The sequence below is a fragment of the Ruditapes philippinarum genome, unplaced genomic scaffold (genome assembly GCF_026571515.1).
Source record: "Ruditapes philippinarum isolate M1 unplaced genomic scaffold, ASM2657151v2 ctg1667_1_1_1_1, whole genome shotgun sequence".
Taxonomy (NCBI): Eukaryota; Metazoa; Mollusca; class Bivalvia; order Venerida; family Veneridae; genus Ruditapes; species Ruditapes philippinarum.
In genome coordinates, this window is record NW_026866442.1 from 153,873 (window position 1) to 165,356 (window position 11,484).

General features: G+C 31.4%; 1 protein-coding gene across 1 annotated transcript; it reads left to right on the plus strand.

Annotated features, from left to right (window-relative positions):
• The first annotated feature begins 332 nt into the window (after positions 1–332).
• Positions 333–7,961, plus strand: LOC132732472 (beta-1 adrenergic receptor-like). The gene is made up of 2 exons (XM_060718892.1): positions 333–863; positions 2,071–7,961. Exon 2 carries the CDS (start codon positions 2,156–2,158, stop codon positions 3,185–3,187), a length of 1,032 nt encoding a protein of 343 aa, XP_060574875.1. The 5' UTR covers positions 333–863; positions 2,071–2,155; the 3' UTR covers positions 3,188–7,961.
• The last annotated feature ends 3,523 nt before the right edge of the window (positions 7,962–11,484 follow it).

An 11,484-nucleotide genomic window follows, 5' to 3' on the forward strand; every position in this document is an offset into this window, starting at 1 on the left:
AAAAAATCAGCCTTGACAATTTATCAACTTGAATATTGTATTAATCATTAAATGGCTTTAACACAAATAGCATGAACAAACATGTTGTGTAAATAGTTAATTATGAGGAGTTATCATACTTAAATGTCATAGAAAAGATGAAAGAGTAGAACAGAAATGGAACACATTACTGAGGACTTTATACGACCGATCAGTCAGCTTGCAAACATTTAACAGCCGGAAGCCGACACGGGTTAGGTATGTGCAATGTTTGGTGTTGACCGAGGGCTTTAAGGCTCTAATGTTGTGCTATTTCTTATATTTACTGCGTTTTACTGGATGGAACATAATGGCAAATCTTCTATGAGTAAACAAGTCATATTAATGTAAAAACTGTGCAAAAATCTTCCTCGCATATAATACATCAATAACTTTTAGCGGCCCAATAAAAACGTAATAGTGTTAGCTCAGGCAGAACTTTACTTGTTTGGTCGGACCACTGACGTCACGGGCGTTATTATATAATTTATAGTTCCGGAACAGACTAATGAGCGGTGTAGCAATCTGGAATTATCAAAAGTGTTATTATTACACACCGCTCATATCATTTACAGTGGATAAATAAACAAACTGCTACAGGTGTACGCAGTGCGCGCGCAGACGAAACTTCAATCCAGTGTTACCTCTCATTTTGAACAGTCTTGAATGAAACAATACAATAAATGCGCGTTTGAGATGAATGAAGTTATTGTTATTTTCTCTGTCAGCAAAATGTTAAATACGTAAATTCCATTGGATTTTTAACAGTTATTGGTTTTATTTGTACATATTAAGTAAAATATCAACAAAGTGGATTTATACTTGATTCTAAGAGCACAATTGCAGTAAGGCTTGTTTTGCTATTGGTAATTTTTACTGCATTTTTTATTCATTTATTTATTCTATTTGTTATTCATTTTTTTACTTTTTTGTTGATAATTATTATAACAAAACAAGAATGTTCATTAACATTTTAAGAATAACAATCGCATATGTTCACTGTTGCATTAAAATGCACGAAGTATACAAATTTCGTAATGAAAATGGTTATGTTTTAACAGTACTATGTTAAATATACGTGCAAAATGTCATAATCATGTTTTAGAACGGAAAACAAAAAAAATGGTATCAGTGATTACGGTACAAATATCTAGAATATATCATAAGATATAAACTGTTTAATTCAAATGTATATATTCATATACTCGTAACAATGTGTGACTATTCGATGTATACTTTAAAGTATATGAATACTTTTTTTAATGTCTATGTTTATGCTATTTTCATTTTATCCTCAAATGCTGCATTTGATTTGTAATTAACAAAATTAATATGGTATGCATTTTATTACCACCCATGTCACCTATTCATGCACATTTGTAAAGATGTTTGTTTGATATTTTGTTATTTTCACTGTATAACATTGTATCATTAAGTAAAACGCTTAAATGTGGGAAGAGTTCATTTCATATTATTTATATACAAATGGTTATTTTGTTAACAGGTAAATGTTATAAAATAAATCAAGTTTGGTAGTTATCCACAGTGATTTTAGGGAAGAAAGCTTGTTTGTATGTTCTATCCAATAAAGTTCATATTAAAGCATTATGCCTGCAAATTCATGCTAATTTTCATAAATGCTTTTTAAATGTTTAAAAAGGTAAACACATATTGTCAAGTGAACAAAGGCAGTAAATTACATATTGCAAATTACACTTGGAAATTTACGAAAATTACAAAACAATAGTTCAGAAAATACAGATATAGGCCTCTAAACTGCGTTATTCACGCAGTTGAAATATAATGTTAAATACTGCAAAATCGGTCATTACTTGCACATAACATGTTCATTATAAATGATTTCTTAAATTTTGAATATTTTCACTTGTCTTCATTTCATTATTTTTTCTTACTATTGCTTTTCTTGAAATATTGTGGCTCACCTGGAGGCTTGCAGTCCAAATTTAGGTATTGACGATGTCATTTACTTTACCAAAGCATAAGACAGTTTCTAATGCAATAAATATCTGATTCTCTTATTTTTATTTTCAGTTTGAGGTTTTGAATATTTTGAAAGACATCACTTGTGACTTTTATTGGATTTCGTCGGAAGAAAAAGTGAGAAGTTCTGAAAGCTATGGCGTTATTTCCGGCAAACAACACGTCTTTAGTTCTAGAAGAATATATTACTAATACTACTTTATCATTCCAAATAAATGAAAATCTCGTGGTGTTACTTCCGCACAGTTTAGTGTATTTCTATCATTTCTGTGTCACATACGTTACGTTTATAATATGGATAATTGCTTTCCCTTCAAATATCTTAATTATCATTATTTTGACTAAAAAGAAACAAATTTCGTCATCAACTTGCGTGTACTTCCTGTCTTTAGCGTGTGGTGACTTATGCGTCAATTTCCGAACGCTAAATTTCTGGCTGGTAAGGTCAAAGCTGGTAACGTACACAACGGACTTTGAATGTCAAATAGAGAAAGGGTATCCACTACTTGGAATGCTTGCGTCGTCGTGGACACTGGCTACAATATCATCGGAACGAATGCTCTGTGTTGCGATACCGTATAAAATGAAAGATGTGTGCACAACGACCCTTGCAAGGGCAGTTGTGATTGTTATATGGAGTATTTCTTTAATCATAGCTATTATGAATGGATGGTTTTATCGAAGGGGCATTACTGCCTGTGACCTTAAATATGACCATCGTGACATTTTTATAAATCACATCGCTTACCTGGATTATTTTCTTGATGTCGTCATTCCGTTTTTCATCATTTTAGTCAATTCAGTTATAACACTTATTCGGCTTCGGTATTGGAAAACAAACACTCATACAGGCCCAAATGCTTTTGGAAAATCGGTGACAGTTTTAGTGCTTTGTGTAAACACAATATTTTTTATAACACAAGTACCATACGGTATTGTGTTCCTAGTACAACGCGCGACGGCCGATTCGGCGTCTGAACTTCGTATGTTATACTTACACTATCTGGAAGGTATACTGCTAGTTCTCAAATATGTTAATTATTCCGTAAATTTTTATATCTACTTTCTGACCGCTTCAAAATTTAGGAAAGAAACTCGAGATGTTTTACTTTTGTGTAAAAATCGAGTTTTAACACTGTGTTCAAGATCGAAGTGCTGCCAACAATAGACATACAAATATAGAGAAAATGCTGTTTTCGTGAAGTAAAGAACGTTTGATTATGTATTTCGTAACATGTTCGCTGGATGTCATGAAAATGCATTGTAAAGAAGTGGTCAATCATTTGTTGAATAAAGTAATTAGAGCGAATATTCTTAGAAAGAAAATTTAAAAACATTAAGCCTTGACTATAAAGTATAGAATATGCTTATTTTGCAGTTTTCATTCAGTAAAGCTATGCATTTATAATCACTGAAGCAGTACACGAAACAATAGAAAGAAATAAAGCATTATTACAAAGCGATGTAGAAATCAGACCCCGTGTCTACTGCTTCAAGTATACACTTCTTTTTCAAATATTATCAGTGTAATTATTTCTATTAGATCGTTTAACCATTTATTAGTTTTAAGTTGAACTCTTTCCGGCGAAAATCTTGCCATTTCGATTATATTTTCGCAACAAACGGCTTGTAACTAATATAATAATATTAATCAATACATGTATATAAATCAATGAATGATGTCAACAAGTACAGAACATATTAGAATCGGCACCTTTATTACACCAATTGATCAAGTATGTTTAAAGCAAAAAAGAAACCTAAGAATGTCGATACTTCATTTGCTAAAAAGACTAAAATGATAATGTTGACAGAAGTGAAATAATTTAATGCATTAAATAATTCCTTTGATAGGATTTACAATAAGACAACAAGCCAATATTAAGAAATTACATACGGATTTTGGGTCATGTGCGAGGTACAGGATCCATTATCACATATATCTATATAGCAGATAATATAATGTTCTTGGACAAACATCATTATTTATCACTTTAATGTTCATAGTAAATCAATAAGAACTTTATTAACATTATTTACTTCAAGCAATATTTTATAAGAAATAAAAAATGTCCAAATAATACATTTCTTTTGTTTTTATCAATGTTTGAAATACTTATGAAAAATGTGCCTATTGTAGACAAATTCAGTAATTCCATCATTCAGCAAGAATAAGGAAAAACATTATTACAACTTTTCTTTATACCTGTTCATGTTCTGTAATTTATACTGCAACTAGTTAATCAATCTGACAAAAGTTATGTGTCTTTCAATGATCTACAAAATCTCTGCATTTATCAAAATGTAAAAAGTTGCAATCTGGTTAGTTGTTTTCTACGTCCCAAAATAATGCCAACATTTTTCACAGAAAACTTGACATTTACTTTGATAAAAATATATCTGCCTCGACAGAAGATTATTATTCAGATTAAAGACTAAATAAATACATTGTGTAATATATATTTTCAGACTTTAAATAAAATCAGATAATGTTCATTTACTGGCAGTGAACATTTATCACCTTTACACTCTATGTCTAAGTCTATTTGGTTTACATTACATTTCCAAAACGTTCCGTGAATGCTTGCCTCGAAATAATAGTTGTATGGTTCTTTTTATGAAATAGCACTTACGTGTTATACATTGATGGTTTCATGTACACATATGCGGAACTTCAAACTTCACCATTTACATGTTTACTCGTTAAATACTGCTTAAGCATGAATGGTAGTTTGCACTTTCCAGTGCCGTCCATGAACAGGCTCAATCAAACAACAACTGCAACAGATTCAATTTTACCGGGATTTAGTAATTTTATATTTCAAAAGTTTAATACAAAATATGTGATATATATTATTTAATATGCACCTGTATTATAAGCGCTAGATTTTAATGAAAAATGTCTGACTACACATGTTGCTCTAATATAGATCATTGATGGAATTGGTTTCATTGTTTACTGTAAAGTGTGTATTGTTTAACTAACAAAATACCATTAGCTGAAAAAATTTGAAATAATATATATTGCATTTAGGGATGTAACTACATGTACTCTGTTGTAAGCCTTGCAAATTAGGCAGGCTCCGTGGAGAGCAAAACCCTTGAAGAACAAAACTTTCTTTTATTGTATCTCATATTCCCCATTCAACATATGGTATTGGTATGGTTGCAAAAATAGCCTGTAGAGTTATTGTTTTTCAATAATATTTTTACAATGTTAACCTTTGCTAATATTCTATAACATGAAGCATTTCGTTTTATTTGAATATATAGATGTGTGAAGTAAGCGGCCTAGCAGCTCAGCGGCCTAGCGGCGTTAGGCCGCCATCTTCACACATCTTAAAAATATTGAAAAAAATAATCACACTTCTAAATTCAGACAAAATACCTCGAAAATAGATTTTGAATACTAACAAGGAATATCAATATTAAATCACTTCACAGCTGTTATATTTTTCTGGTTCTCCGTGATCATTGATTGTGGCACATTGCCGATTGACAAACGCTTTAGCCGGTGCTAAGGGGCATGCGAATTTTGCACTTTTCCATAATCTCTCACGAAGAGACTGTATCAAACCGAGTCTGCAAATGTCATATATTTTTGTCGTTTTTTATATTTTCAGATGTATATCACTTTTCTTTTTTTCAAATAACTATTGGCAACACAATTAGCTATTTCCTTTAAAACAAAATACCCAAATATCTTAAATTAAGCATTGGGATTTAGTAATATTGTTCTCAAATGTTTTTATTTTCGATAAAATAAACCCATTTCGATTATTAAATAAACTGGGCAGTATTTGAAATTAAAACAGCATTTAGCAATTATTGTAGATTTAGTCCCCTGTGTAAATGTTTTTGAAATGTTGCAAAGCAAGCATGCCTTTTTGATTGTATAACGGAAATGTTTATACTGCTGTTGTTTTTTCCCCTGGATTACGATGCAATTTTTGTTTACTTACGCAACTGAAACTGGATTCCATAAACATCTTTGCGCTTGTACCAAACATACAGCGAATAAGATTAATAGATGAATATAATAATTTAACGTTTTATAAACGACATTTAAATAGACAGATAACTCAAAGTAAATAAATATAAAAACGCTTTATCGTAAATATCTGGAAAAAAGTGATCCTTTGGAAGCATAAGAAACAGCAAAATTACATGAAAATTGCAGACTCCGTTCTGCACATGAGAGATAATGAAAACGCGCAACATCCATTACGCCCCCTAGCAGTGGCTTGAGCGGTTCTCAATTCTCAACACTTAAAATTGCTGGACTCAATGATCCCGATAGGCTAAAAATATAACAACACTGAAGTGCGTGGCAACTTTTTACGGCTGCGACACAGCTTGACACTTGCCGTTGTGATGTATAAAAATCTGGAAAGAAATGATTTACCGGAAGCATTTAAACGGCAAAATTTAACGAAAATTACAGACTCGGTTTGATTGAGTCTGTATATGAGTGATCATGAACAAACGCAACATCCCTCACGCCCCATTGTACCGGCTGAAGAGGTACTCAATTCTCAACTATTAAAAGTACTAGACTCAATGATCCCGAAGAACCAGAACAAATATAAAATCACAGAAGTGAAATTAGGGGCAACTTTTTACTGCTACTTACGGAAATAAACGTACTGCTTAAATATTATTGAAACACATTTGGAAATATCTTCCAATGGAATCTCTATTCATAAAACTGTTTTACTTAAAGAAGCAATTCATAAGGGGTTTATTTTCATGAAAAATAATGGATACAATTTGAAATCACAGACAGTTATGATTGTAAGCCACACAGGTCCTGTTTTTACCTGCATGATGATTTAGTGATATGTAAATCAAGCAATTTACTTAAGTGATAGCAATGTAATATATCAGGTAATGCTCTTAGCTTGACGCACATTTGCTTATTGTTGACAATTAACGATTCACCGATGTTTAACCAGATGTTTAGATTTTCTAGGTAAGTAAGTAGGTAGAAATGATATACGCCGAGTAAATTCTTGGTGAAAAAAAAATTGTAGCATAATAATCTATAACATAATATTCAATAGTTTTTGTAATTGCACAAGAGCGATTAAAAGAAATGAGTAATTGACAGAAACAGTAAAGTACTACACAATATCTGAATGTATTCTTACCTGGAGACCATACTTTTTACGGAAAGGCACATTTAAGGTTCTATAATAACACATCAAAACATGTTTTTTATTCAACATTTCACTATTGTCGTGCTTAAATGTTCAATTCTACTTAAGCCGGTGCTAGAGGGACTGGACGGTAACATACACTTTTCAGTTTGGTCCATTAACAGCCTCAATCAAACCAAGCCTGCAATATCTTCAGTTTTTGCGTTTTGGGCGTAATTTAGGAATTAAGTTCTTCTATGTTTCCTTAGTTTGTGACCGCACATCAATCTACGGTCTCAGAATATATGTGACTAATTACAGATTTCATTAACCCGTTACGACAAGCACATTTAAACTAGACTTTTCTCTCCGAATCTAAAGGAGGACAAATCCATTTAACAAAGTCAACGGCATTTTTATACGTTACACTGTTGGATGTTTTTCATAAGGAGTTTTAGTAACTTAGAATAATTTCAGTTAAGAAGTTTAAACAGAATGGACAGTTGTTCACTATGATAGAGTAATGGGTGTGACCTTTATTTTTGTTAAATGTTTTAATTGTTATTATTGTAAATGTTATAATCATCGCAGTTGTATTATCAAAGGTATTGTGTACCATGTAGATCATGTCTTTTGCATTATAAACTGTTATGGCAGATATTACCTATACGTATATTTGAATCATATATGATTAACAAAAATGATCAATTTGTATTAATCACGAAGATGCATCGGATTGTAAGTTATGTGTAAATAATAATTCAATATTTCTTATTAAACAGGAAAACATTGAATTCAATAAAGTTAGCATAGCCTTATTTAAATGTGTTTTTCGTTCTATTTTCTGTTTCATTTATACAACTGGAGATACGGGGTTTCGCTTACTTTCGACATGTATACCAATAATTAACAACACGATGGTGTAACTGTAAAACTTGTTTGAACTCTCGTATTTCCTGCGAAAACGCACAATGTTCTTCATTCCGAAGTATGTCTATTCATAAATTGCATGTTTTGGCTTTCAAAGAGCTGCAATTATAACATCTTTAACAATTATAAGTAATTATTTTTATGCTGTTTTTGACATCTTGGAATTGTGCAAATTTTACTTTCGATAGCAAAAACTCAGGTTTTACCTTTGTTTCAAGAAAATCTTCTGTTCAGCAAGCAAAAAATAAGGAAGATACATTCCAACAAGCAAACAAACAAACAAACAAACAAACAAATAAACAATAAATAAATTAAAAATAAATAAATACATGAATAAACGCCATTGCATGAACAATCAGATAATTTGTCTATCGTCAAAGTTTTACAACTCGATCGCAATTTGATGTTGCCAAAATCCCCTGTCAAAATCCATTGCTTTACGAGTTATTTTCGGACATAAATCTCTATGAAATCGTTACAGTTGTTATTAACAAATACCGAAATATGATAAGAAGATCAGAGAGAGTGTGAATTTAGACAATGTAAAAATCATTTTTGTTTATAAAATATGTTATCGGCTATTTAGGTATAAAACTACTAAATATCATAATTGAATCTAGGCAAAAGAGAACAATCGTCACAATTCAAAGTGAAAGGGGTTGTTTTTTATTTACTTGCAATGTCTTTTGTTTTGTATGACATACAATTTTGCTAAGAGTGCTTAACGTAAGACGGTAACTTGCACTTTACAGTACCGTCCATGAACAGGCTCAATCAAACCGAGCCTGCAACATTTTCAATTTTGTTGTGTTGGACTTTCTTTAGGGATTATGTTTTTCTCTATTTTAATGTGAATCGTTTGAAGTCTTATCACGTACACTATGTAATAGAAACGTATTAAAACATATCCTTCAAAATTTCTTCAGAAATTATTTCATAAACAAAATACTACAATGTAACAGGTAAATATGCATTACAGATATTCATAGGTTTAAAATATGCTCTATCGTAAAGATAACTGAGAGAAATGCCAGACTGAGTTAGTTGAAACTTGTTTTAAAATATCTCGAATTGCGATCTTTCTAAAATTTTGAATACTTGTTTGTTTAAGTATGCGTGCCTGCGATGGCGAGTCTATGTGCGTGTGTATGTCTGTAATGTTTAAGAATTGTATTAATTATTAAGGATGAAACAATTTAAAACAAATGACTTATGTTAATGTAGCCGAGAAACTACTATTAGTAAAGTCTTTTGTCTCGAAATTTATAAGTTAGAGATACTTGCATGTTTAATGTCATTCATATTTTTTGTCTCTAAACCATTTACTTTGTCAAGCCTAGTTTTGTTTTGTTTTTTTAACTAGCAACATTTTCAAGATTCCCAAACGTTAAGTGATTACTATCCAATAAGATTCTTCAGATGTTAAACATAATATACAAGTATATCGTGATATTTGCAAATTTATAGACCAAAATTTGATCAATCAAAGTCATAAGCTTATGAATTATACATAATATAAGATGTGTTGAATATTTAAGACGAACACGCTGGCTTAATACGTTTGAAAGTTAAAGAATGTAATGTTACAATTTGTGAGTCTGATCAGCAATAAAAATGTCTTTGCATTATATCTAATATGGCTGTGAAAATATATTTGTTAAATACAATGTTACAGTCTCTGTATCGACAATTTTCTTCTTTAAAAGTAAATAATGTTAAGTTCCTTACGCACAAAAATACAATTCATATCATCTTTAAGTTTAATACTGTTCTAATCACAATGTAAGGGAGATGGGAAATGTCTAAAAATACATACTCATAAATCATATACTGGGAAGTTTTTAAATTTAACTTTAATTTTGACGTTAAGTTATATAATGGCTCATTCCTTGATCTATATGTCTTTACATATTATCCTTGCTATCCCTTGCTATCATAAGTTATGAAATATACTGTGTAAATACCATACTAGTGTCTTATATTTCAAAATTATTAAGCAAGGCTAAGAAAAATATAAGGGCCAGGCTGTGTCAAGCCTGATAAATTTTATAACATCAGACACTTGTTTCGTATTATACTTATTATGCTTGCAATTTTAAAATGCGTTTTTTCTTAACTTTTAAATGAAACAAATCCTGTCAAGAAACAGTCGAGTTTTTGCCGTGCGCAGTAATATTTCAAGGGTCATTTCTTAAAGAAATAGTCCCAAATGTTTTTAGACAAATGTAAGAGAGACTTTAAACACAAACTGTATTCGATTCAAAGTTTATCAGATTAATATTTTCAAACTAGTCAGAGGTAAAATATTCTATTCTCTACATTTTATTTCAATATGTATTGATGAGATGTATGATAAAGCTGAGGGTGACTGACAAAGCTAGATTTATCAAGCATGCACGTGCACTTTATCAACGGAAATCAATTTTCAGACGTGATAAATCATAAACACAATGTACATACTTTATAATATATTTACTATTACCAATACTGTTCACATCATCGTGTTGTACATGAAGTTTAGAAAGCATGTTATCTGTTCTGTTCTCATACTTTTTAAGTTCTGTGTTGTTTAATGCTATAACTATGAGGTGAAACTAAGTCAATAGCATGGAAATGATTAATTCAAATATCATAAATGATTACTACTAATCAAACTGACGTCCCATGCACGATTTGCACTCCCATCTCTCAACCAATGACTCAAACACGTGTTGTAGCCCGTCACGTGACATCCCCGCAGCTGTCTGTCCACAGCACACCTCAGTTCCTCTCTTGACTCAAATTTCGTACCACGAAGACTGTTTTTCTTAATGTTGGAAACAGCCCGAAGTCACAAATTGCTAGGTCCGGGCTGTAGGGTGGGTGTGGTAACAGTTCTAAGTCAAGTTTTTAGTGTATCCATAACAAAGTGGCTTGAATGGTTCGGCGTGTTGTCGTGATGTAATATGAATCCGAACCTAAATGTAAGCCATTCATAAACAATATTTTGATTCTATTTCTTTTTGGTAATTAGTACAGTTAAACTGATTTAATATTGTGTATGGAAGTAAAACTGCTACTTTGTTTGTATTTTCTACTTTAATGTCAAATACGTAATTTCACATTCAGCCCTTCTTTTTTCAGATGGTAAACATCTAACATGTTCTAAACCATTATTTAAGCAGACTCCACCACTGAGAGTTTTGACATTACGGGATGCCAAACTTGAAATATCTTCCAGAGGTTTGAATTCTGGTTGATATAGGTAGAACTTATAATGTGTGGTCATTCCTTCCACCTGTTTATTCCAGAATAATCTTTTTTTATTGTGCAAAATGACCCAGAGATGGATATCGTTGCAACGTTTTTGCTCAAATCAGACCAAGACTACCACACACAAAACCTACATTCAATTTAA